The following is a 27,848-nucleotide window of genomic DNA, read 5'->3' as shown; positions in this document are numbered from 1 at the left end:
TAGAGCTTCCATTTGAAGAAGAAATGGCAGAAAACGAAGAAAATAGGCGAGTTCTACGAGATTTTGCTCTACCGAGAACACAAGGATCTCAAACGAGCATAGCAAGGCCTTCGGTAAATGCAAACAATTTTGAGATTAAACCATCACTTATCCAAATGGTTCAACAGTTTCAATTTGGAGGTAATGCAGTAGAAGATCCTAATACACACTTAGCTACATTCTTGGAAATTTGTGATACAATTAAAATGAATGGAGTTAGTGATGATGCTATAAGGCTAAGATTGTTCCCATTTTCATTGAGAAATAATGCCAAACTTTGGCTACACTCTCATGCTCCTAATACTTTCACCGGATGGGATGATTTATCAAGAGCATTCTTAAATAAGTATTTTCCACCAGGTAAGACTGCTAAGCTTAGAATGGATATCACTAGTTTTAGCCAATTGGACGGTGAATCATTATATGAGGCATGGGAAAGGTTTAGAGATTTGCTTCGGAAATGTCCACATCATGGACTGCCGGAGTGGTTAATCATACAAACCTTCTATAATGGTTTAGTTTTTTCAACTAAAACTATGATCGATGCAGCTGTAGGTGGAGCTTTAATGGGTAAGTCACCCCAAGAAGCTCAGAATTTGATAGAAGAAATGGCAGCAAATAACTACCAGTGGGCCAATGAGAGAGGTAATACAAGACGTCACGCAGGTATGATAGAAATGGATATTCTCAATATGCTGAGTGCCCAAATGAATAATGTGATGAAGTTGCTAAGTAGACAAGGTGGAGTTGGTCCAAGTTCATCTAATGCACATGTAGCGTGTTGTTCTGTATGTGGAGGTGAACATGATACTAATGAGTGTGTTGATTCTGAACAGGTACAATTCGTCAATAATTACAATCGTAATGCTCAAAATAACCCCTACTCGAATACTTATAATCCGGGGTGGAGAAATCATCCAAACTTTGGATGGAAGGATCAAGGAAATCAACCAAGCCCAGCCAATCCACCAGGATTTCAATCAAGGCAACAACAAGCTGAAACTAAACCTGGTTGGGAGATGGCAGTGGAAAAACTTGCAAAAGTTACTTCGGACAGATTTGAGCGAGTAGAAGGAAGATTGGACCAACTCACTACAATGTACAGGAATGTAGAGGTCCAAATTGGTCAAATTGCTAGTTCTTTGAATAATCGAAATCAAGGAGAATTACCTAGCAAAACTGAGGTAAATCCTAAGGAGCATGTCAAAGCCATTACTCTTCATAGTGGTAAGCAATTAGAAGAACCTCCAGTGGTGGAAGTTGAGCAAGATGAGAATGGAAAACAAGAAGAAAAGCAGAGGAACCAAGAGGCGATAGTGGAAGAAAATAGCCGGGAGAAACCAAGAGAAAATCAACCATCATCTTCCGCTACCATTCCAATACCTCCTGCGGTTCCATTTCCACAAAGATTAAAGCAGAATAAGTTTGATAGAGATTTTGAAAAATTTGTTAAACTTTTCAAACAATTGCATATTAACATTCCTTTTGCCGATGCTATTTTGCAGATTCCGTCTTATGCAAAATTTCTCAAGGAAATCATGACTAGAAAAAGGAAGTTGGAAGATTGCGAAACAATAGCATTAACTGAGGAGTGTAGTGCAATTATACAAAATAAGCTACCACCGAAATTGAAGGATCTAGGAAGTTTCTCTATACCTTGTACCATAGGTAACATTGTGACGGCCCCACCTCCCCCTAAGGCGTACCAAAGGGTTCGGCGGACCGCCTGCCCAACTCTCGCCGGGACTCAGTCGTTCCTTAATCAAATCCGGAATACAACCAAAGGAATAACATACAACAATCCAAAACTTAAGCGAAACTTATATATACATTACTATCTCAAAAGGAAGTACAGCCATCAAATGTACAAAGGTTCTCACTTCATCATACAACCAGCCAGTGCCAAGCACTAGGGCGAGAACCATTACAAAAGAAACAAAAGACCTAGACTAGGCTAGTCTATGCTCTCATCCTGCTCGCCGTCCCCTGTTAAGGAAAACAAAACTAAAGGGGTGAGTTAAAAGCTCAGTGAGGTTCCGAACAGATAATCAAACAATCAATTCAATACATTAAACATGGAGTATCAATAATTCAAGAAACATTTACAATGGAAAACGATAGTAACATTCATTAAAAGGATACGACTCACATGGAGCGATTCGTTCGTTCGTTCGTTCACCTGTTATTTCCCTTATCCCTCCAATCATTTAAAATTGCATTTTTGTAAGTAAAACCCTCGTTCGTTCGTTCGTTCGTTCTCCTCCATCCGGACGTTGGCCGGACTCCACCCATCCGGACGTTGGCCGGACTACAAGGTAATACTCGAGTATACCAATCGTTCACACCCAGGGTCACCATATCGCCCGACCGAGTCCGCTTCTGGCTCGAGTCGATCGGTGACGAAGGGCAGGGCCCAGTTCAGCCAAACGGCTTACATTCATGCGCAACGAGCATTTAATCATTTAATCATTGAAAATTTCACATTCATTTAGGTCGAGTGCGATAAAGCACACGCTCTCCTAGAAAATTCGTTTTGGAAATCATTGAAAACATTTAACACATTATCAAACAATAACAACAAGTCATGAAGTCAAGGAAGATATAACAAACAAGGAACACTCACCTATGTACTCAAAACAACGTGCAAAATATCCTACCGGATATTATCCTTAGTCACCGAGAAAACCTAAAATTAAACGAGAAAGAATATTACAGTTCATCTAACACAAACAATTAGGTGAAATCAACGAAACTCGACAATTGATGAGTAGAACGTATAAAAAGACTTTAAAGTGAAACGAGAATATTTGGACCCGTGGACAAAAATAACTAGGGTTTCAAAGACCAAATGTAAAACCAAACTCAAAAGGGTTATAAAATTTTCCAATGGAAACACTTGAACTAAAGGCAAGTCGGAATCCAACTAGATAGACTCAGAAATATTGTCTTGACTGAGAAAACCTTAAGTCATACCTCTATATTTTGGTATGAAGTAGTAAATAAACATTTGAAGGTTCAAACGGAAAAGGTATCATGTTTTAAGATGGAAAATGGTCATAGTATTTGCCAAACGAAAATATACAAGTTCAAATAGAAGCTTAGCTCTCGAGCGAAAATTTGGGCAGCACGCCCTTTGTATTTACCTATTTTTCAGCCATTTATGGCTTCATTGTTTTCCTCAAGCAATCCCAACATTACACACAACATAAATAGCCACTCAATAGGCTCAAGACAATACAAGGACAAAAATCAAGCTAATAACAAGTGCGGAAATGAAGTTTAACAAAAGACAGATTTAATGTGTTTTTGCGTAACGGACACAACCGAGGCTACGCTTATCGGATTGAGGTGAAACTTATACTGTTTTGAAGCTAAGGCAGAGAGCTACAACTTTAGTGAAGACCACTCAGTCCAGTTTACAATGTATCTAGGTCAAATTTACCAAAACAACCCCAGATTTTTCAGTTCGAAGTTTACTGTGGCAGTCCTGATTCATTCAATCATATCTCAGCACATACAACTTCAATTAAAGAGATTCCAAAGCCATTTGAAAGCTAAGATACAGGGATATAATTATTAAGAAGATGTCGACACCCAAATCAGTAGTATTCCCGGTCGAAACAACCAATTACATAAGCTGATTATCAGTTTCGGGTAAATACAGGGTAGCAGGGGTATTTCGGTCTTTTTACAATCTACGTTACTCCGATTGAGCTGAAATTTTGTAGGCAGCCATAAAATATTATTATATACAACTTTCATGTTTTGTGCTAAGGCCAATTCGGCCTATAACATTGTCAAACAGAAACGGGCAGAACTGGAACCTAGAATTTCAGAAATCTGGATTCCAAGCATATAAGTGCTAATCCTCACAAATTGAACTTGAAACACCACTAATACCTCCTATACATGCTTATATACATCATATATCATTCAAACAACAAATATGAGAAGGAAATTATTCAAACCCTGACTTAAATACATCAACCCCAATCATCCAAATCCACTTGATATAAGCATAACAAGCAAAATTACATGCTACTACACAACTCAAACATGGTTAAGGGAAAAGAAAAGTTAGTCAGCCATTATACCTCAAGACAAGAGCTGTCAAGAGTTATCCTTCACTTCCCTTGGCAAAATTTAGCTCCTTAAGCTTCCCAAGCTTCCAAACTAATGATTAATCGGTTTAGTTTTTCTTGTTTTCATTCATTCAAGCTCAAACCAAGATTGATTGAAGTTTCCTTTTCTCTTGTTTTTCCTCCCTCAACTCACGGCTGATATGCAGAAATAATGGAGGAAATAGGTTGGTTTTTGGTGATAAATATGGTGTAAATTAGTTAGTCAACCATCCAATGAAATACCGCCACTTGTCGCCACCAATTCCATTCATTTTTTCCCTTCTCTCTCTTGGTATTTAAAGTCAACAATTGTGGCTGATGTATGAGATATTTTGAGGGTTAATTAGCTGTAATAAAATAAGAAGATTAAGGTAATAAAGTAGGGATCAAGTGGTGTGTTCAATCGGTAGCGCGCGACACCCGTCGGTCCAAGCCGTTTGTCCTTAAATTGCATATACTTGGATTTTTAACTTCTAATCACTAACTTATTATTATCACTTCTAATCATATAATATTTCCTCATCCAAAAGTCACTATTAGCTACCAAATTTGATCCTTACTCGGTACCCAATAGGCACACTACGGAAAAACGTGAAAACCCTAATTCGTTCTTCTTGAAAACGAAAAGTTAAACCCTACTTTCTAGGTTCATTTGCACTCATTGTCGGGTAATTGGGTAGTAGGGCTATTATAAATTAATAATTTCCAAAAAAAAGAGGGTATTTTTAAGAAACATATAAGGAATTTTACGGGTTCTCACATCGATAATGCGTTTCAAATTTAATGTACACTAACTCATACTATGAAAATGAATTTAAAACTGTACTTGCTTGTAAAAAAAATGCATAGAGATTTTAGTAATTCCAATGAGAGTATAAAATGTAGGCAAAGGAATAAAATGATGCTGAGAAAATGTGAAATTTTTTTTTATTTTTGGGTTCTCACATTCTCTCCTCCTTAAAGAAATTTCGTCCTCGAAATTTTTACCTTCTGTTGCCTCAGAGGCCCCCGGAACTTGTTGCTGATCTACGGTATAAACCAGTGCTGATACTTTTGTTCGGTTTCCTCTTTCATTAGTTTTTCTCGGTTCGGTTCCTTCCACTCGTTGGGTATAACCCTCTCGTGGCTGTTTCTTTGGAAATTGCTAAGTTGATGATTGCTACTCCCACAAATCAAACATTTTCCCCCTTTCCGCCAGCAATCATTATCAGTGTGATTTGCCTTTCCACAGTATCCACAGGCCAATCGAGGAGCTACTGTTTGACCTTCTCGAGAAATGTCCTTTGATCCGATTTGACTTCCTTTCGTAGACCTTTCATCTAATCCTCTAAATGTCCAAGGTGGGCGAGGTGAATGGTTCACTTTTTACACTTTGGAGAGCATTATCTTTTCTCCGGATTCCTCAGATACGCTGCTGGATGTATCCCTTTTCCGCATTTGAAAGGCTTTTACATGGGCTTTCGCATTCTCAATTCTTTGAGCCTTCTCAAGAGCCTCTGTAAACGTATTAACTTGAACCGCCGCTAATACCTCCTGGATTTCCAAATTTAGTCATTGTATAAATCGTCTAATTCTCCTTCGCTCCGTAACCACCAATTCGGAAGCGAATTTAGACAGTCTAGTAAATTTGGTCTCATATTCAGCCACACTCAGGGTTCCCTGATGCAACCCAATAAATTCGTCCTCTCCCCTTTCTTGGACCAAAGGTGAGAGATACTTTTCGTTAAATTCCCTTACAAAGTTCGCCCATGTCCATACAGTCTGTTCTCTTTCTCACTTGGCCTTAATTACATTCCACCACGCGCGGGCTGGTCCTTCGAATTGAAATACAACAAAATTTACTTGTCTTTGCTCCGTGTAATTCAAAGCCGCGAAGATATTAATCATTGCCTCCAACCACTTCTCAGCTATATCCGGATCAGGCCCTTCTTTAAATTTCGGAGATAGAAACTTTTGAAATCTCTCAAGAGCCTTATCCTCTTCGATCTCAGGATTCCGGGGTTGATTCACTGGCATTTGACCTTGTTGATCTACCAGTCGTTTTAGGATATTTGTCATTTGTTGCATCGCTGTGGCCATTTGATCTCCAGCCTCAACCCTCGATCCATGTTCTTGCTCGTCCACTGTTTCTCTTTCTTCTCTCGGTTCTTGAGCTTGCCTAACCCCACGGTCACGACTAGCTCCACGTCCACGACTACGTCTCCCCTCCATTCTTTTTTTTTTCAAAAATGATTTAGTATGTAACAAAGGAAATTGACTAGAACGGCAAAATTTACCACATCAAGTTCACAAAGAAACATATCAAGTAGACAAGATCAAATGCAACAAGTACTATACATGTGAATATTATCATGCCACAAGCCAAATACACACGGTAGCAGTACAAAGACAAAACAAGAAGATAACACGACAAGTCGTTTCACACTTGGTTAACATAGCCCCCGTCCGATCTCTCACGTCACTTCCTATTCACTAGATGTCCGTTAACCTCTTATACTCATTCTAACCGAACAAAGCCTGTTCATGTTCCAAAATACAAGTCTCAAATACCTAGTAGCTAGCATCGCCTCAACTCCAGAGTACTCAGGCACGAGAATCCGAAATAAAATAGTTCACATCTCGAGCTGGCCAGTCCCAAGAGTAAATCATCTACAAATCGAAATTCCTACCCGACATACCTATCTATGGTCCTCAGATACCACAAGAAAATTTAAGACCTATACCATTCACAATTCATAGCTTATGCTCACTCCGCACAGAGACCACGCGAAACAGGCTCTAGGTTTTATCGCTCAATTGCTTAACTTTAAAGTCAAATCGAATTCCCACAGTCCGGCATCCTAAACTTCAAGCCTTGGATACACTACAGAGATCTGATACCACCTGTGACGGCCCCACCTCCCCCTAAGGCGTACCAAAGGGTTCGGCGGACCGCCTGCCCAACTCTCGCCGGGACTCAGTCGTTCCTTAATCAAATTCGGAATACAACCAAAGGAATAACATACAACAATCCAAAACTTAAGCGAAACTTATATATACATTGCTATCTCAAAAGAAAGTACAGCCATCAAATGTACAAAGGTTCTCACTTCACCATACAACCAGCCCGTGCCAAGCACTAGGACAAGAACCATTACAAAAGAAACAAAAGACCTAGACTAGGCTAGTCTATGCTCTCATCCTGCTCGCCGTCCCCTGTTAAGGAAAATAAAACCAAAGGGGTGAGCTAAAAGCTCAGTGAGGTTCCGAACAGATAATCAAACAATCAATTCAATACATTAAACATGGAGTATCAATAATTCCAGAAACATTTACAATGGAAAGCGATAGTAACATTCATTAAAAGGATACGGCTCACATGGAGCGATTCGTTCGTTCGCCTGTCATTTCCCTTATCCCTCCAACCATTTAAAATTGCATTTTTGTAAGTAAAACCCTCGTTCGTTCGTTCGTTCGTTCTCCCCCATCCGGACGTTGGCCGGACTCCACCCATCCGGACGTTGGCCGGACTACATGGTAATACTCGAGTATACCAAACGTTCACACCCATGGTCACCATATTGCCCGACCGAGTCCGCTTCTGGCTCGAGTCGATCGGTGACGAAGGGCAGGGCCCAATTCAGTCAAACGGCTTACATTCATGCGTAACGAGCATTTAATCATTTAATCATTGAAAATTTCACATTCATTTAGGTCGAGTACGATAAAGCACACGCTCGCCTAGAAAATTCGTTTTGGAAATCATTGGAAACATTTAACACATTATCAAACAATAACAACAAGTCATGAAGTCAAGGAAGATATAACAAATAAGGAACACTCACCTATGTACTCAAAACAACGTGCAAAATATCCTACCGGATATTATCCTTAATCACCGAGAAAACCTAAAATTAAACGAGAAAGAATATTACAGCTCATCTAGCACAAACAATTAGGTGAAATCAACGAAACTCGACAATTGATGAGTAGAACGTATAAAAAGACTTTAAAGTGAAACGAGAACATTTGGACCCGTGGACAAAAATATCTAGGGTTTCAGAGACCAAATGTAAAACCAAACTCAAAAGGGTTATAAAATTTTCCAATGGAAACACTTGAACTAAAGGCAAGTCGGAATCCAACTAGATAGACTCAGAAATATTGTCTTGACTGAGAAAACCTTAAGTCATACCTCTATATTTTGGTATGAAGTAGTAAATAAACATTTGAAGGTTCAAACGGAAAAGGTATCATGTTTTAAGATGGAAAACGGTCATAGTATTTGCCAAACGAAAATATACAAGTTCAAATAGAAGCTTACCCCACTACCATCCCAAACAACTGTAATTTTTGAATCTCATGGAAAAACATCCAAAAGCAATGCACAAATCACCATGGAAGTGTTTAAGAAAACATCTTGATATTAGGTTGTTCGGTACTCAAATGTAAAATTCGAACAAATCATATTTCTTCTATTTTTAACATTTTCCAATTATTCTTAATCCTTTTGATTTCAGAGACTCCAATCACTAAGTAGTTTTCACTAGATATGATGTAAGTCCATTTCTTACTCCGGCAAAAAAAAATTTTATTGTGCTTCAGGACTGTGTACTTGAATCTTTGAGTACATCCAAATTAACATAAGATTAATTATTCAAACCTTTCAAATCCCAACAGGAGCGAAAATTTGGGCAGCACGCCCTTTGTATTTACCTATTTTTCAGCCATTTATGGCTTCATTGTTTTCCTCAAGCAATCCCAACATTACACACAACATAAATAGCCACTCAATAGGCTCAAGACAATACAAGGACAAAAATCAAGCTAATAACAAGTGCGGAAATGAAGTTTAACAAAAAATAAATTTAATGTGTTTTTGCGTAACGGACACAACCGAGGCTACGCTTATCGGATTGAGGTGAAACTTGTACTGTTTCGAAGCTAAGGCAGAGAGCTACAACTTTAGTGAAGACCACTCAGTCCAGTTTACAATGTATCTAGGTCAAATTTACCAAAAAAACCCCAGATTTTCCAGTTCGAAGTTTACTGTGGCAGTCCTGATTCATTCAGTCATATCTCAGCACATACAACTTCAATTCAAGTGATTCCAAAACCATTTGAAAACTAAGATACAGGGTTATAATTATTAAGAAGACATTGACACCCAAATCAGTAGTATTCCCGGTCGAAACAACCAATTACAGAAGCTGATTATCAGTTTCGGGTAAATACAGGGTAGCAGGGGTATTTCAGTCTTTTTACAGGCTACGTTCCTCCGATTGAGTTAAAATTTTGTAGGAAACCATAAAATATTATTCTATACAACTTTCATGTTTTGTGTCAAGGCCAATTCGGCCTCTAACATTGTCAAAAAGAAACGGGAAGAACTGGAACCTAGAATTTCAGAAATCTGGATTCCAAGCATATAAGTGCTAATCCCCACAAATTGAACTTGAAACACCCCTACTACCTCCTATACATGCTTATATACATCATATATCATTCAAACAACAAATATGAGAAGGAAATTATTCAAACCCTGACTTAAATACATCAACCCCAATCATCCAAATCCACTTGATATAAGTATAACAAGCAAAATTACATGCTACTACACAACTCAAACATGGTTAAGGGAAAATAAAAGTTAGTCAGCCATTATACCTCAAGATAAGAGCTGTCAAGAGTTATCCTTCACTTCCCTTGGCAAAATTTAGCTCCTTAAGCTTCCAAACTAATGATTAATCGGTTTAGTTTTTCTTGTTTTCATTCATTCAAGCTCAAACCAAGATTGATTGAAGTTTCCTTTTCTCTTGTTTTTCCACCCTCAACTCACGGCTGATATGCAGAAATAATGGAGGAAATAGGTTGATTTTTGGTGATAAATATGGTGTAAATTAGTTAGTCAACCATCCAATGAAATACCGCCACTTGTCGCCACCAATTCCATTCATTTTTTCCCTTCTCTCTCTTGGTATTTAAAGTCAACAATTGTGGCTGATGTATGAGATATTTTGAGGGTTAATTAGCTGTAATAAAATAAGAAGATTAAGGTGATAAAGTAGGGATCAAGTGGTGTGTTCAATCGGTAGCGCGCGACACCCGTCGGTCCAAGCCGTTTGTCCTTAAATTGCATATACTTGGGTTTTTAACTTCTAATCACTAATTTATTATTATCACTTCTAATCATATAATATTTCCTCATCCAAAAGTCACTATTAGCTACCAAATTTGATCCTTACTCGGTACCAAATAGGCACACTACGGAAAAACGTGAAAATCCTAATTCGTTCTTCTTGAAAATAAAAAGTGAAACCCTACTTTATAGGTTCATTTGCACTCATTGTGGGGTATTTGGGTAGTAGGGCTATTATAAATTAATAATTTCCAAAAAAAAAGGGTATTTTTAAGAAACATATAAGGAATTTTTTGGGTTCTCACATCGATAATGAGTTTCAAATTTAATGTACACTAACTCATACTAGGAAAATGAAATTAAAACTGTACTTGCTTGTAAAAAAAATACATAGAGATTTTAGTATTTCCAAGGAGAGTATAAAATGTAGGCAAAGGAATAAAATGATGCTGAGAAAATGTGAAATTTTTTTTTTTTTGGGTTCTCACATTCTCTCCTCCTTAAAGAAATTTCGTCCTCGAAATTTTTACCTTCTGTTGCCTCAGAGGCCCTCGGAACTTGTTGCTGATCTACGGCATAAACCTGTGCTGATACTTTTGTTCGGTTTCCTCTTTCATTAGTTTTTCTCGGTTCGGTTCCTTCCACTCGTTGAGTACAACCCTCTCGTGGCTGTTTCTTCGGACAATTGCTAAGTTGATGATTGCTACTCCCACAAATCAAACATTTTCCCCCTTTCTGCCAGCAATCATTCTCAGTTTGATTTGCCTTTCCACAGTATTTCCAGGCCAATCGAGGAGCTACTGTTTGACCTTCTCGAGAAATGTCCTTTGATCCGATTTGACTTCCTTCGTAGACCTTTCATCTAATGCTCTAAACGTCCAAGGTGGACGAGGTGAATGGTTCACTTTTTACACTTTGGAGAGCATTATCTTTTCTCCGAATTTCTCAGGTATGCTGCTGGATGTATCCCTTTTCCGCATTTGAAAGGCTTTTACTTGGGCTTACGCATTCTCAACTCTTTGAGCCTTCTCAAGAGCCTCTGTAAATGTATTAACTTGAACTGCCGCTAATGCCTCCTGGATTTCCAAATTTAGTCATTGTATAAATCATCTAATTCTCCTTCGCTCCGTAACCACCAATTCGGAAGCGAATTGAGACAGTCTAGTAAATTTGGTCTCATATTCAGCCACACTCAGGGTTCCCTGACGCAACCCAATAAATTCATCCTCTCTCCTTTCTTGGACCAAAGGTGAGAGATACTTTTCGTTAAATTTCCTTACAAAGTTCGCCCATGTCCATTCCGTCTGTTTTCTTTCCCACTTGGCCTTAATTGCATTCCACCACGCGCGGGTTGGTCCTTCGAATTGAAATACAGCAAAATTTACTTGTCTTTGCTCCGTGTAATTCAAAGCCGCGAAGATATTAATCATTGCCTCCAACCACTTCTCAGCTATATCCGGATCAGGCCCTCCTTGAAATTTCGGAGATAGAAACTTTTGAAACCTCTCAAGAGCCTTTTCCTCTTCGATCTCAGGATTCCGGAGTTGATTCACTGGCATTTGACCTTGTTGATCTACCAGTCGTGCTAGGATATTTGTCATTTGTTGCATCGCTGTGGCCATTTGATCTCCAGCCTCAACCCTCGATCCATGTTCTTGCTCGTCCACTGTTTCTCTTTCTTCTCTCGGTTCTTGAGCTTGCCTAGCCCCACGGTCACGACTAGCTCCACGTCCACGACTACGTCTCCCCTCCATTCTTTTTTTTTTCAAAAATGATTTAGTATGTAACAAAGGAAATTGACTAGAACGGCAAAATTTACCACATCAAGTTCACAAAGAAACATATCAAGTAGACAAGATCAAATGCAACAAGTACTATACATGTGAATATTATCATGCCACAAGCCAAATACACACGGTAGCAGTACAAAGACAAAACAAGAAGATAACACGACAAGTCGTTTCACACTTGGTTAACATAGCCCCCGTCCGATCTCTCACGTCACTTCCTATTCACTAGATGTCCGTTAACCTCTTATACTCATTCTAACCGAACAAAGCCTGTTCATGTTCCAAAATACAAGTCTCAAATACCTAGTAGCTAGCATCGCCTCAACTCCAGAGTACTCAGGCACGAGAATCCGAAATAAAATAGTTCACATCTCGAGCTGGCCAGTCCCAAGAGTAAATCATCTACAAATCGAAATTCCTACCCGACATACCTATCTATGGTCCTCAGATACCACAAGAAAATTTAAGACCTATACCATTCACAATTCATAGCTTATGCTCACTCCGCACAGAGACCACGCGAAACAGGCTCTAGGTTTTATCGCTCAATTGCTTAACTTTAAAGTCAAATCGAATTCCCACAGTCCGGCATCCTAAACTTCAAGCCTTGGATACACTACAGAGATCTGATACCACCTGTGACGGCCCCACCTCCCCCTAAGGCGTACCAAAGGGTTCGGCGGACCGCCTGCCCAACTCTCGCCGGGACTCAGTCGTTCCTTAATCAAATTCGGAATACAACCAAAGGAATAACATACAACAATCCAAAACTTAAGGGAAACTTATATATACATTGCTATCTCAAAAGAAAGTACAGCCATCAAATGTACAAAGGTTCTTATTTCACCATACAACCAGCCCGTGCCAAGCACTAGGACGAGAACCATTACAAAAGAAACAAAAGACCTAGACTAGGCTAGTCTATGCTCTCATCCTGCTCGCCGTCCCCTGTTAAGGAAAATAAAACTAAAGGGGTGAGCTAAAAGCTCAGTGAGGTTCCGAACAGATAATCAAACAATCAATTCAATACATTAAACATGGAGTATCAATAATTCAAGAAACATTTACAATGGAAAGCGATCGTAACATTCATTAAAAGGATACGGCTCACATGGAGCGATTCGTTCGTTCTTTCGTTCGCCTGTCATTTCCCTTATCCTTCCAACCATTTAAAATTGCATTTTTGTAAGTAAAACCCTCGTTCGTTCGTTCGTTCGTTCTCCCCCATCCGGACGTTGGCCGGACTACAAGGTAATACTCGAGTATACCAAACATTCACACCCATGGTCACCATATTGCCCGATCGAGTCCACTTCTGGCTCGAGTCGATCGGTGACGAAGGGCAGGGCCCAATTCAACCAAACGGCTTACATTCATGCGCAACGAGCATTTAATCATTTAATCATTGAAAATTTCACATTCATTTAGGTCGAGTGCGATAAAGCACACGCTCGCCTAGAAAATTCGTTTTGGAAATCATTGGAAATATTTAACACATTATCAAACAATAACAACAAGTCATGAAGTCAAGGAAGATACAACAAACAAGGAACACCCACCTATGTACTCAAAACAATGTGCAAAATATCCTACCGGATATTATCCTTAGTCACCGAGAAAATCTAAAATTAAACGAGAATGAATATTACAGCTCATCTAGCACAAACAATTAGGTGAAATCAACGAAACTCGACAATTGATGAGTAGAACGTATAAAAAGACTTGAAAGTGAAACGAGAACATTTGGACCCGTGGCCAAAATAATTAGGGTTTCAGAGACCAAATGTAAAATCAAACTCAAAAGGGTTATAAAATTTTTCAATGGAAACACTTGAACTAAAGGCAAGTCGGAATCCAACTAGATAGACTCAGAAATATTGTCTTGACTGAGAAAACCTTAAGTCATACCTCTATATTTTGGTATGAAGTAGAAAATAAACATTTGAAGTTTCAAACGGAAAAGGTATCATGTTTTAAGATGGAAAACGGTCATAGTATTTGCCAAACGAAAATATAAAAGTTCAAATAGAAGTTTAGCCCTCGAGCGAAAATTTGGGCAGCACGCCCTTTGTATTTACCTATTTTCCAGTCATTTATGGCTTCATTGTTTTTCTCAAGCAATCTCAACATTACACACAACATAAATAGCCACTCAATAGGCTCAAGACAATACAAGGACAAAAATCAAGCTAATAACAAGTGCGAAAATGAAGTTTAACAAAAGACAGATTTAATGTGTTTTTCCGTAACGGACACAATCGAGGCTACGCTTATCGGATTGAGGTGAAACTTATACTGTTTCGAAGCTAAGGCAGAGAGCTACAACTTTGGTGAAGACCACTCAGTCCATTTTACAATGTATCTAGGTCAAATTTACCAAAATAACCCCAGATTTTCCAGTTCGAAGTTTACTGTGGCAGCCCTGATTCATTCAGTCATATCTCAGCACATACAACTTCAATTCAAGTGATTCCAAAGTCATTTGAAAGATAAGATATAGGGCTATAATTATTAAGAAGACGTTGACACCCAAATCAGTAGTATTTCCTGTCGAAACAACCAATTACAGAAGCTGATTATCAGTTTCGGGTAAATACAGGGTAGCAGGGGTATTTCGGTCTTTTCACAGGATACATTGCTCCGATTGGGCTGAAATTTTGTAGGCAACCATAAAATGTTATTCTCTACAAATTTTATGTTTTGTTCTAAGGCCAATTCGGCCTCTAACATTGTCAAACAGAAACGGGCAGAACTGGAACCTAGAATTTCAGAAATCTGGATTCCAAGCATATAAGTGCTAATCCTTACAAATTGAACTTGAAACACCCCTACTACCTCCTATATATGCTTATATACATCATATATCATTCATACAACAAATATGAGAAGGAAATTATTCAAACCCTGACTTAAATACATCAACCCCAATCATCCAAATCCACTTGATATAAGCATAACAAGCAAAATTACATGCTACTACACAACTCAAACATGGTTAAGGGAAAAGAAAAGTTAGTCAACCATTATACCTCAAGACAAGAGCTTTCAAGAGTTATCCTTCACTTCCCTTGGCAAAATTTAGCTCCTTAAGCTTCCCAAACTTCCAAACTAATGATTAATCGGTTTAGTTTTTCTTGTTTTCACTCATTGAAGCTCAAACCAAGATTGATTGAAGTTTCCTTTTCTCTTGTTTTTCCTCCCTCAACTAACGGCTGATATGCAGAAATAATGGAGGAAATAGGTTAGTTTTTGGTGATAAATATGGTGTAAATTAGTTAGTCAACCATCCAATGAAATACCGCCACTTGTCGCCACCAATTCCATTCATTTTTTCCCTTCTCTCTCTTGGTATTTAAAGTCAACAATTGTGGCTGATGTATGAGATATTTTGAGAGTTAATTAGCTGTAATAAAATAAGAAGATTAAGGTAATAAAGTAGGGATCAAGTGGTGTGTTCAATCGGTAGCGCGCGACACCCGTCGGTCCAAGCCGTTTGTCCTTAAATCGCATATACTTGAGTTTTTAACTTCTAATCACTAATTTATTATTATCACTTCTAATCATATAATATTTTCTCATCCAAAAGTCACTCTTAGCTACCAAATTTGATCCTTACTCGGTACCGAATAGGCACACTACGGAAAAACGTGAAAATTCTAATTCGTTCTTCTTGAAAACGAAAAGTGAAACCCTACTTTCTAGGTTCATTTGCACTCATTGTGAGGTAATTGGGTAGTAGTGCTATTATAAATTAATAATTTCCAAAAAAAAAGTGTATTTTTAAGAAACATATAAGGAATTTTACGGGTTCTCACATCGATAATGCGTTTCAAATTTAACGTACACTAACTCATACTAGGAAAATGAATTTAAAACTGTACTTGCTTGTAAAAAAATTGCATAGAGATTTTAGTATTTCCAAGGAGAGTATAAAATGTAGGCAAAGGAATAAAATGATGTTGAGAAAATGTGAAATTTTTTTTTTTTTTTTTGGGTTCTCACAAACATTGATTTTTCTAAAGCATTGTGTGATCTCGGTGCTAGTGTATCATTGATTCCTCTAACGGTGGCTAGACAATTGGGTTTGAAGGAGCTTAAACGCACTAATATTACTTTGCAACTAGCGGACATGTCTATTAGATATCTATTAGGAGTGTTGGAGAATGTATTGATAAAAGTTCAAAAATTTATCATTCCAGTGGATTTTGTGGTGTTAGATATGGAAGAAGATGTATCTATGCCAATTATTTTTGGTAGACCATTTTTAGCTACTGCAGGTACTATTATTGATTTAAAAAATGGCAAGCTGAAGTTTCAAGTAGGTGAAGAAGAGGTAGAGTTTAATTTGCATGAAATGGGAAAATACCCTTCTTTTACCGATCATGCATATTCTATTGGCACAATTGATAAACTAACTCAAGAGATGAGTCAAGTCAATTTTGACTTTGATCCTCTTGAATATTGTTTAATGAGTTTAGGGAAGCAAGAAAGTGATTGTGGAGAAATTGAAGAATTGGCCAAGTATTTGGATTTTCAAGCACCTTATAAAAGGGGTAATTTGTATGAAAGTCTCGGCCAAGGAAAAGGGCTTTCACCACCTTCAGAAATTGAACCTCCAAAACTAGAGCTCAAACCACTTCCAACTCATCTAAGGTATGAATTTCTTGGAGAAAATAGTACTTTACCTGTAATTGTTAGTGCTGACCTGGATGATGAGCAGTGTACAAAGTTGCTAAGAGTTCTAAGGAAGCATAAGAAGGCAATGGGATGGACAATTGCAGACATTAAAGGTATAAGTCCTTCAATATGCATGCATCGCATTTTATTGGAGGACAATTGCAAACCAATGGTGGAAACACAAAGAAGAGTTAATCCAAACATGAAAGAGGTGGTAAGAAATGAAATTCTTAAGTGGCTCGATGCAGGTATAGTCTTTCCTATCTCCGATAGTGTTTGGATTAGTGCAATTCATGTGGTACCAAAGAAAGGTGGAATAACTACAATCGTGGGTAAAAATGATGAATTGATTCCATCTAGACTCGTGGTAGGGTGGAGAGTGTGTATTGATTATCGTAAGTTAAATACGGTAACAAGAAAAGATCATTTTCCCTTACCATTTCTTGATCAATTATTAGAGCGAATAGTCGAATATGAATTTTATTGTTTTCCAGATGGTTTTTCAGGATATAATCAAATAGCTATAGCTCCAGAGGACCAAGAAAAGACCACATTTACATGTCCTTATGGCACTTTTGCCTTTAAAAGGATGCCATTTGGTTTATGCAATGCACCTGCGACTTTTCAATGTTGCATGATAGCTATATTTTCAGATTATATTGAGAAAATTATGGAGATATTTATGGATGATTTTTCTGTGTATGGTTCATCTTTCGACCATTGCCTTCATAATTTGGAATTGATTTTGCAGAGATGCGAGGAAACAAATCTTGTACTGAATTGGGAGAAATGCCATTTTATGGTAAAAGAAGGAATTGTCTTAGGACACAAGATTTCCTCCATGGGAATTGAAGTGGATAAAACCAAAATAGAAGTTATCGAAAAATTGCCACCTCCAAGCAATGTCAAGGGGATAAGGAGTTTTTTGGGACATGCTGGCTTTTATAGACGTTTTATTAAAGATTTTTCTAAAATAGTAAAGCCATTATGTGATTTATTATGTAAAGATACCCCTTTTCAATTTGATGACAATTGTTTGGTTGCATTTGAAAGGTTGAAGAAGGAATTGATTTCGGCCCCAATTATAACTTCGCCCAATTGGTCACTACCATTTGAATTGATGTGTGATGCAAGTGATTATGCGGTTGGAGCAGTTTTGGGACAAAAGAAAGAAGGACGATTGCACGTCATTTACTATGCTAGCAAGTTGTTAAATGAGGCACAACTCAATTATGCAACGACAGAAAAAGAGCTATTGGTGGTGATATTTGCTTTAGATAAATTTAGATCCTATTTAATAGGATCTAAAGTTATTATATATACGGACCATTCAGCTCTTAAATATTTGCTACATAAGAAGGATGCAAAACCTAGACTAATTCGGTGGATTCTTTTATTGCAGGAATTTGATGTGGAGATAAAAGACAAAAAGGGATCGGAGAATCTAGTTGCAGATCATCTATCATGTTTGGAATATATCCCAGTCAAGAATCAAGTTCCAATTCAAGAGAATTTTCTGGATGAGTTTGTCCTAGCACTTAGCAATTCTCCATGGTATGCAGATTTTGCTAACTACTTGGTCAGTGGAGAGATTCCAAAGGGGTTTAATTATCATCAAAAGAAAAAATTCTTACATGATGTCAAAAGTTACTTATGGGAGGAACCATTGCTGTATAAACATTGTGCCGATGGTATGATACGTAGATGTATTCCCGAAGATGAGGCACATAATGTTTTATATCATTGTCATAACCTTGAAACAGGTGGTCATTTCAGTACTTCCAAGACTGTGGCAAAGGTATGGCAATCAGGGTTTTATTGGCCAACTATGTACCGAGATGCTAGGGAATATGTTAAAAATTGTGATGCATGCCAAAAAACTGGAAATACATCTCAAAAAAATGAAATGCCCTTAACTACATTCTTGGAAGTTGAGTTATTTGATGTATGGGGTATTGATTTTATGGGACCATTTCCTAATTCATATAATAATAAGTACATCTTATTAGCAGTTGATTATGTCTCTAAATGGGTGGAGGCTATTCCTTCACAAACTAATGATGCAAAAGTTGTACTTAAATTCCTTAAGCGGAACATATTTTGCAGGTTCGGAGTTCCTAAGGCAATAATAAGCGACGAAGGTAAGCATTTTTGCAATAAAATTATTGACACTTTGTTGCTTAAATATGGATGTAGGCATAAAAAGTCACTCCCCTATCATCCTCGAGCTAATGGTCAAGCAGAGTTGGCCAACCGGGAAATTAAAATCATTTTGGAGAAAACGGTAAATCGATCAAGAAAGGATTGGTCGAACAAGCTTGAAGATGCTTTGTGGGCGTATAGAACGGCATTTAAAACGCCGTTGGGAATGTCTCCATATAAGCTTGTTTATGGGAAAGCGTGTCACTTACCTGTAGAAATAGAACATAAAGCTTATTGGGCCGTTAAAGAGAATGCTTGAGTTAAGCGAATTGGAGGAATTGCGGTTAACTTCGTATGAGAATGCCAAGATTTATAAAGAAAAAGTGAAATTTTGGCATGATAAACACATTCTTCCTAAGCATTTTGAAGAAGGGCAAAAGGTGTTATTGTTTAACTCATGGCTTAAATTATTCCCTGGAAAGCTTAAGTCTCGTTGGTCCGGGCCGTTTGAAGTTGTTCGCATGTTCCCTTATGGAGCAGTGGAAATAAAAGGAGAAAATGGTTCCCCATTTAAAGTAAATGGTCAAAGATTGAAACCCTATTTGGCTGGAGAAAAGGTTCCTAAAGGAGTAATTTACTCCTTAGGAAACGCAATGGAGAGTTAAAAGAGCTGTAGGAGAGTCGAGCTTAACGACTCTAAACAAAGCGCTTGTTGGGAGGCAACCCAATAATAATATTGTAGTTGTGTGTTTTTTTTTATGTGTTTCTTACATTTTGGTATGATTTAATTGACTAATTAGATTTATTTCACTTGTTTGTAGGAGGTACCGGAGTTTCATCATCCATTTTGGAGGTACAATTGAAGAACAAGTGTAAAAAGGGAGGTTTTCTTACCAAAATTGTGCTTTAAGTGTTTAGAATTCCCAAGCATACATACAATGTTGCATTTACAGTATATTCAAGTGAATTTTGGTGATAACATGTTATAAATGCTCATGGACTCATTTGATGTGCATTTAATGCCCAAAGATGCTATTTTGGTGTAAAAGTGTAAAAATGAGTAAAGAACCTCACCCCTCGATTTTCAATGAAGAGGTGTTTGATGTGTTTTGAGAGGTTGGATATTGCATTTTTGGTATATTACATGTGCGTGGGGGGTTGGAATTGATAAAAAGTTTGTCCAAAGCGTAATTTGGAATTGGCCGGAAAAGGGAGAAAAAGTTTGAAAAATTGCAGTTTCTGAAATTAGTGCAGAGACATACAGATCCGAGCTCGGATCCTAAAAACCCAGAAGGATCCGACAGCGGATCCTACGATACGAGCTCGGATCCAGTCCAACCCAGATGGATCCGAGGGCTCGTCTGTGGTTCTGTTAAGACGGATCCGAGCCTTGTCGGATCCGAGGCCTTGCAGAACCGATCCGCGCTCGGATCGGTTTGCGGATATAGCAGAACCGAGGCCTCGTTTCTGCATTTTTCAAAATTTTTCTTCCCTCTTTTCACCGAACCCTAACCCTCTCCCTCTAATCTTCCATTTTATCCATCAATCATCCAATTTTTCACCAGAAAAACATCTCCCAACCTCTTTTGAGCATAAACCCTCAGTTTTCCGAAATCAAAAACATCAATTTGGTGAGTTTGATCTTCAAAAACTAGAATTGGGGCCGCACTGTACTTCTTCAATTTGGGGGCTAATTTGGGCTGTTTCGGTTTCAATTTTTGCATCCTTACCATCTTCCATCGTCACTCTATACATTTGAGGTAACAATTTGCAACTTCCTTTGAGTTTTTATATTTCCTATTTTTGCATTTTTCTAGTTTTTGGGCATATTCTAATAATTGCTTATATGTTGAAATTCTTATTATAAATGTGCTACATTGTATTAGAATATGTTGTTACTAACATTTTTGTGCTTAGTATAGGGAAAATTGTGGATTTGGTGATATTTTTGGTATTTTTTTTTAAATTTATTGGGCTTGAGCATTTTGGTGATTTAAACTTGTGAATTTTTGCTTTCATTGGATATATAAACTTGTTTTGAGAATTATAAGTCACTGTTGTACCAATTAAAAATGATATGCAATTAATAGAACCAATTCCATTGGGTAAAAGAGTGTGTTTATGATTAAGTTAGGCACATTCAACCTTTTTACTTGAAATCCTTATCTCTTTGAGTTCAATTACAATTGTTTTGGTAAATTTGGAGCTCATTCGTATGCACTTTATTAAGAATGGGTATAGCCAATTGTGGTGTGATTCGTGGATAAAGTTATGAATATATTGGCATGTACATTCTTGAAATAATAGTTGAGGTTCAAATGATCGAACTCTTTGATGAGATTCTACCTGAAAATATGCATTTGAGTTTGAAATGAGTTAAGTAGGATCTTTGGATGCTTTTTGGTACATGTTGGCAGGGAGTTTAGCCCTTTTATAAGGGGATACTCTGCTGAAATTTTCTTAAATTCAATGAGAGCAAGTTTATATTGTTCTAATGAACGTTTATCTTGTTTTTATATAGGTACTATGGCTCGCACAAGGAGGGCTCGTATTCGTACTCCTACACCATCTTCAAGCGAGGAACGCACTCCCTCACATGAAGAGTCGCCTGAGGAAGAATCTCCTTCGCCTGAGCCACCACCTCGGTCTCCCCAGAAGACCGCATCCACTAGCCGCGACGAGCCGCTTCCAGATTATGACACCACTAGATTCACGTCACTCGAGAATCAACAGTGGTACGAAGCAAGCTTAGATAAGGAAATTATCATTGAAAAGTACCTGGCACCGGAGGTGGATGCGCACTACCACATCTCTACGGCATTCAAGAGACTCGGATGGGAGAACATCCTTCAATTGCCCAAGCACTACTCCCCCAACCTCGTCCTGGAGTTCTACGCCAATGTAGAAAACAAACAGAGTCACAGTGGCAACCTCATCGTCTCCTGGGTTCGAGGAAAGAGAGTGGCTCTTAATCGGGATACAGTGGCAAAAATCATCAAACTCAAAGATGAAGGAGTTGATGTTAAACTGACCAAGGAGTTCAAGGCACGCGACCCTTGGCAGGTGGGAGAAGCGGTAACACGCCTAAAGGGTCAATATGGGAGCGAGGAAGTTCGAAGAAGCTCACTGTATATGCTGACTCCTTCGAGCATCGGTACCACTTGATCTTCTATCTCTTCGCCTTCAATGTGGTGCCCAAAAGGAGTGGAAAGCGGGAGCTCCACAATAGTGACCTCTACTTCTTGGATAAGATGATGCATGGTGTGGGTGAGCAGTTGACTGGTATTCCTTTGCCCAGCATCATCATCAGTTACATGCGGACCACAGCTTGCATGAGGGCCGGCGAGACTTGCTTTGGCTTCCCTTGGCTGCTATCCCTCATTTTTGAGAAGCTCAAGCTTCCTCTTGGAACTGAGCGAGCCATTGTCACTAGGTCCGCCGACGAAGTCAGTGTCTCGATACTCAAATCCTTGAGTATCCCTACGGATTTTGGAGCTACTCTAGTTCGGGACACTGGAGAAGCATCGACTTCCGCTCAGCCTCCACCTCACACTGAACTACAAGCGGAAACTCAAGAGTCGGAGGCACAGCAGACTCTTCCTCCTCCTATTCCACGACCATCACCTCCGCCGCGATCCAAGTGGCAAGAGCTCCTCAATGCCATTTGCTGTATGGAGACACGAGTCGTCGAGCACATTGACCAGACCGAGCGGATGATAACGGAGCGACTTGACAGACATGATCGCCGTCTTCGTGCGATCGGGGACCATTTCCATATCCGCCGGTCACCTACTCCAACACCTCAGCAGGAGGAGGGGCATATTGGTACATCACAGTGTCCTCATGGAACTGAGGAGGCAGTAGACCCTTGTTCTGAGCAGCCATGAAGATCTTTAGCTGATTACATCTGTTGTTGCTTTATTTTGTAGTTTTCATATTGGATTATCTTGTGCTACTTATGGTTTTTCGTACTTTTTTGTTTCATTGTGGCTAGAAGTTGGATGATCGTGAGGATTAAGGGCTTCAAATTGAATCACCACCTATTTGAGGGAAGTTTCAGTTTCTTTAACCTTCCTCTACAATGAGAACATTGTAGATTTTAAGTGTGGGGGAGGGATTACTTTATCTTATGGATGGTTGTGTTTTGAAATGCATGATTTGAGTTGTCTATGGCTTAAAATGTTGGAATTATATTTGAAAATATTGTCTTGAGGTTAATTTTCTTGAAATTGAGGTTGTTGCCAGGGAGATTTGTCCATTTTTATGGGAAAACTCTGTCAAAATTTTTCTAAAATATTTTCCAATATTTCAAATTAATGGCCAAAATGTTCAAATTTAAGTGCCTAATTCTTCCATTGGATAAAATGTTATATGTATTTTGGGAAAGTTTAGTCCTTATTTGACTTGGAATTAGTCATTATGCAATTAGGATTTTTACATTTTAGAAAGTATATTCATTTAAATAAGAAAAATTATGCTTAAAATTTTGCATGTTTAATGATATTTCTCATTTTTACTTAATTTTATAAGTAAGTGATTGATATAGTCAAGACAAGGCCAGATTCTTCCTTTAATTATGTTTAGAGGGAAAAGATTGTTAAAAAATAATAATAATAATATTATTATTATTTTTTACTTCAATGATTCACATACCGAGTAACCGGGGGTTGGCATTTACAAATGTCGACATTCGCGTAAAAAGGTATTGGAATTAAGAGTATGCTTAGCAATTTGAATAAGTGAAATGTTGAGTAACTGGGAATCTTCACCTAAAAGTGTTGATTTTCGCGTAAAAAGACGTTTTCACTATTTAAATAAAATGAAGTGAGAATAAATCCCTCTTAACTGTTAAGTTTTGATGGTCATGGGATAAGGAAGGCCATAGAATTGACTATGTGATTTAATTATTTGTGGAATTAGGATAGAATGAGCGATTGAGTTGAATTTGTTGAAATTAAAGCATAATTATTTTTACTTAATTGAATATTATAAGTATTTAGTGTAATCTGAGAAATGGTATAATGATTGGTTTCTAGATTTTAGAGGAATTAAATTTGACAAAAGTATATATATTGTTTTATCTTTTGGATCATTGTGGTAAGTTATGTGTGCAATTGCTTTAGGACAAGCAACGATTCAAGTGTGGGGGAATTTGATAAGTGAATATTTAACGTATATTTTGTACAAGTTTGGAATGAATTTGTGGTATGTTTTAAGAAGATTAAAGCCATATTTGAACTCTTTTGGTGATAATTGCTTAAAAATTGTTTAAGTATTCAAAACTTGATAAATGAGTGTATTAATGTGTTAATTTTGTGAAATTGTGAAGGATATCGATGTATGAAATTCATGCACGAGATGAAGGGAATGTAAGGATTGTCCAGAGGATAAAGTACACAAGAAATTAGGAGCAAAAATGAAGGAAAAAGGAAAGAAGTGAAAAAATGGGAAATTTAATGGCACGGATCCGAGCTCGGATCCGTGAGAGCAAAGATGGATCTGATCCCTCATCTGTACTTCTGGAGGAGTGTATCCGAGGTCAGAGGATCCGACCTCGGATCCATTATGGAAAGTCCTCGGATCCTGAAGATCCGAGCTCGGATCAATTTTCACCCCTCGGATCCGAGGCTCGGATCTGTCTCTCTCTTCAGCAAGTGGCACAGCCGTTTTACTTTACCTTTCTTACAACTTTTCCAGCTATTTTGAGGGACAGAAATCGGTGGCACATGCTTCTACAATAAAAGAGAAGACCAAATGAATTGTAGACAAAAGGAAACATCATATCTTTGTCTTCTTTTTACAAAATCTGAGTGGAGGAAATTATGAAGTGAGAGGAATAGACTTTCTACCACCTTTTATGCAGAGACACAAGGGGAGAAGAAAAATATCATATACGTAGCTAGTTTTCCTTCTTGTAACTAGTTTCTCTCTAGCTAAGAGTTCTTGGAGAAGCATTTGGAGTTTTCACTTGTAATCATATTGTGCAAGAGCATAGCAGGAATTGGAGAGCTTCACCATCAATTGGCTAAGCTTTCTTTTATCTTTTTTGTACTTGTACTTCATGATGTTTTGCATTAATAAACTTGTGAGTTTGATTGTTAAATCATTCATGAGTAGCTAAACTCCTTAATCTAGGGAGTAGATGAAACTTATGGCTAAATAATACTAATTGAATGTGATTTACACTTGTTATATCTTGTATTAACTTGTCTACTTGTGTAGCTGTGATTACTTGTTATTGATTGATCACCAATAGCATGTTTATAGTTGTTATTATTCAGTAAGAATTGGTAATAACAATGGAAACACATGAGTAGAGCTTAAGTCGTATGTTCATGAAAATAGAGATACACTTAAGTGGATTACTTAGCATTTCATGAAAGAAAACAGAGTAGTAGTAGTATTTCACCATGAAAATAGGGAAAACTTTACTACTCTAGGCCATTTCATCATGAGAATGTGACTTGGTAAATTTGGAAATGAATCTCCGGTTAAACAAGACTAATAACAAGAGGTAAATCCATTCATTTGTGTTGTTTATGCCATAAGTGGAATCTACATCCCTAGAGTCTTTCTTGAGTAGAATTCTTCATTTGCATTTAGCATTTGTTAAACTAGATTTGCAGATCAGATTTGTAGAATATAGCAATAAACTTTCTCTGCTCAAATTGATTGTAAGTCTAAATAATAGAGAAAAATAAGGGTCTAGTACTTGTTTCAATTGCTCATCGTGGGATCGACCCGATACATACCGTACATTACAGTTTTGGCCTGTATACTTGCAGCTACCGGGTATAAAAATCGGATTTAAACTTGTATTGATATAAAAATCCCGTCAAGTAGTTTACCATCCTAGAGTTGGAAATCGCAATGGATCTTCTGTCTCACACTCTGTGTCATTATTTGTCCCATTTTTTATTATATTGCTATTTCTCTTACATAAACACCATGTTTTAGTTCTTTTTTAGTTTCCTTAAGATCCAATAACTATTAATTGAGTAATGCACAAAATTTAACAAAATAAAAAAATCAAAATGAGATTTTTTATGAATTTTCTGCTGTATTTTTAAATTTTCTATTATATATTGCTTTTTTGAAACTATTGTATTTATTTTTTATTCAATTAAAAGTTATTGGATCTTAAGGAAATAAAAAAAAAAGAACTAAAACATGGTATTTATGTAGGAGAAATAGCAATACAATAAAAATTGAGACAGAGAATGGCACAGGGTATGAGACAGAAGATCCGTTGCAGAAATCGATGTGAAAAGCAAGATTTTGATCATTGGCGGCACCGGATATATTGGCAAATACGTAGTGGAGGCAGGTGCAAAAGCAGGGCACCCAACTTTTGCATTGGTCCTAGAAAACACAATTTCAGATCCTAAAAGGGCAGCCATCATAGAGAGCTTCAAGAGTTTGGGAGTCGCATTTCTTTATGTGTGTTGTCATATCTTTTTCCCATTGTCTAAGCACTATTTCAATTCTTCTCAAGAAATTATAGAAACTGACGTGTGAACTGAACAGGGAGATCTACACGATCATCAGCAGTTGGTAAATGCAATCAAACAAGTTGATATAGTGATCTCGACAGTCGGGGGAGATTTGGTAGCTCATCAAGTTAAGATAATTGCAGCAATTAAAGAAGCTGGTAACATCAAAGTAAGCACAATGCAGTTTTATACATTCCTTTTTCTTTTTCTAGATCCGATCTCTGCTGGCTGTTGGACAAATTTTTTTCATTATCCCTGTCAACCCACATGTTGACAAAGAGCTATATTTCGTTCCAGAGATTTTTACCTTCTGAGTTTGGAAATGATGTGGATCGTTTGCATGGCTTTGTTGAGCCTGCCGCTAGATTATACAGAACCAAAGCTAAGATCCGCAGAGCTGTCGAGGCTGAAGGGATACCTTACACTTATTTAGTATCTAATGGTTTTGCTGGTTATTTGAATTATTTCCTTAACCCCTTTGGAGACTCTAGCTCTGCAAGTCCTCCCAGAGACAAAATTGTCATTCTTGATGATGGAAATCCAAAAGGTATCCAAAAGAAGCTTTGTCCGCTTCCATTTTTTTGATTGGTTTACTGTCATGTTTTAGAGATCATCGTTCTTAACTTTTCTTCCATTTTGTGTTTCGTTGCAGTCGTTTTCTCGAAGCAAGAAGACATAGCTGCATACACCATTAAAGCAGCAGATGATCCAAGGACCCTGAACAAGATTGTGTACCTTAGACCACCTGCCAACACTCTGTCCTACAACGAAATAGTATCATTGTGGGAAAGGAAAATTGGCCAGACCCTCGAAAAGATTTACCTTCCAGAGAAGGAAGTCCTTGAGAAAATCCAGGGTCTGCTACTTAACAAAGAGAAACTAAGTGCACAAGCTGCTTCTTCCTCAAAAAATCCTGTGTAATCCGGAAAAATTTTTTTTGATACAATAGTCGTCTAGTACTAATTGCATCTATTCTACAGTTTTAATTAAATTGGTTTCTTTTCTTGTATCTCATGCAGAGGCTTCAATGCCATTAAAATTCATCCTGTCTCTGGGATACACGGTTCTTGTGAAGGGAGAAATGGCCAACTTTGAGATCGAGGCTTCTCTTGGCATGGAGGCAACGGATGTCTATCCCGATGTGAAATGCACCGCACTTGATGAGTACCTCAATCAGTTTGTATCAGAGTAGCAACAAAACTATAATTCCCTCCGCAGCTTTCCATTTTGGAATGTCACAAAATATTTGTCATCGTAAACGAGAAATATGGGATGGAAGTAGTACATTAACCAATGTTTGTCTACCATGATACCATCTTTTGTGCAACATTTCTTATGTACTATTAGAAATGTGCTTTGATTGTTCATCTCCCTTACGGAAAATGTCATAAATGTGCCTGAAATAAAATCTACCCTATACTTGTTTTGCAACCTGAAATTGTCCAATTTAAGATATTTGATATCTCCC

General features: G+C 37.8%; 1 protein-coding gene and 1 non-coding gene across 2 annotated transcripts; one reads left to right on the top strand and one right to left on the bottom strand.

Annotated features, from left to right (window-relative positions):
* Positions 1 to 410: 410 nt before the first annotated feature.
* On the bottom strand, positions 411 to 517 carry LOC113694408 (small nucleolar RNA R71). The gene has a single exon (XR_003449359.1). It is a non-coding gene; the product is annotated as a small nucleolar RNA R71 (small nucleolar RNA).
* Positions 518 to 24,331: 23,814 nt separating this feature from the next.
* Positions 24,332 to 27,572, top strand: LOC113693051 (phenylcoumaran benzylic ether reductase POP1-like). Its single transcript, XM_027211636.2, has 6 exons — positions 24,332 to 24,425; positions 26,143 to 26,327; positions 26,415 to 26,549; positions 26,678 to 26,927; positions 27,033 to 27,236; positions 27,400 to 27,572. Exons 1-6 carry the CDS (start codon positions 24,332 to 24,334, stop codon positions 27,570 to 27,572), a joined length of 1,041 nt encoding a protein of 346 aa, XP_027067437.2.
* Positions 27,573 to 27,848: the final 276 nt, after the last annotated feature.

This window comes from Coffea arabica, chromosome 11e (assembly GCF_036785885.1).
Source record: "Coffea arabica cultivar ET-39 chromosome 11e, Coffea Arabica ET-39 HiFi, whole genome shotgun sequence".
In the NCBI taxonomy this organism is placed as follows: Eukaryota; Viridiplantae; Streptophyta; class Magnoliopsida; order Gentianales; family Rubiaceae; genus Coffea; species Coffea arabica.
The sequence above is the reverse complement of the archived record's forward strand: the minus strand, read 5'-3'. Positions and strand labels throughout refer to the sequence as shown.

Coding starts and splice junctions, on each gene's coding strand:
- LOC113693051 (XM_027211636.2), top strand. CDS start 24,332: ATGGGAAATTTAATGGCACGGATCCGAGCTCGGATCCGTGAGAGCAAA. Junction 26,328..26,414: donor TGGGAGTCGCATTTCTTTAT/GTGTGTTGTCAT, acceptor TGAACTGAACAG/GGAGATCTACACGATCATCA. Junction 26,928..27,032: donor TGATGATGGAAATCCAAAAG/GTATCCAAAAGA, acceptor GTTTCGTTGCAG/TCGTTTTCTCGAAGCAAGAA.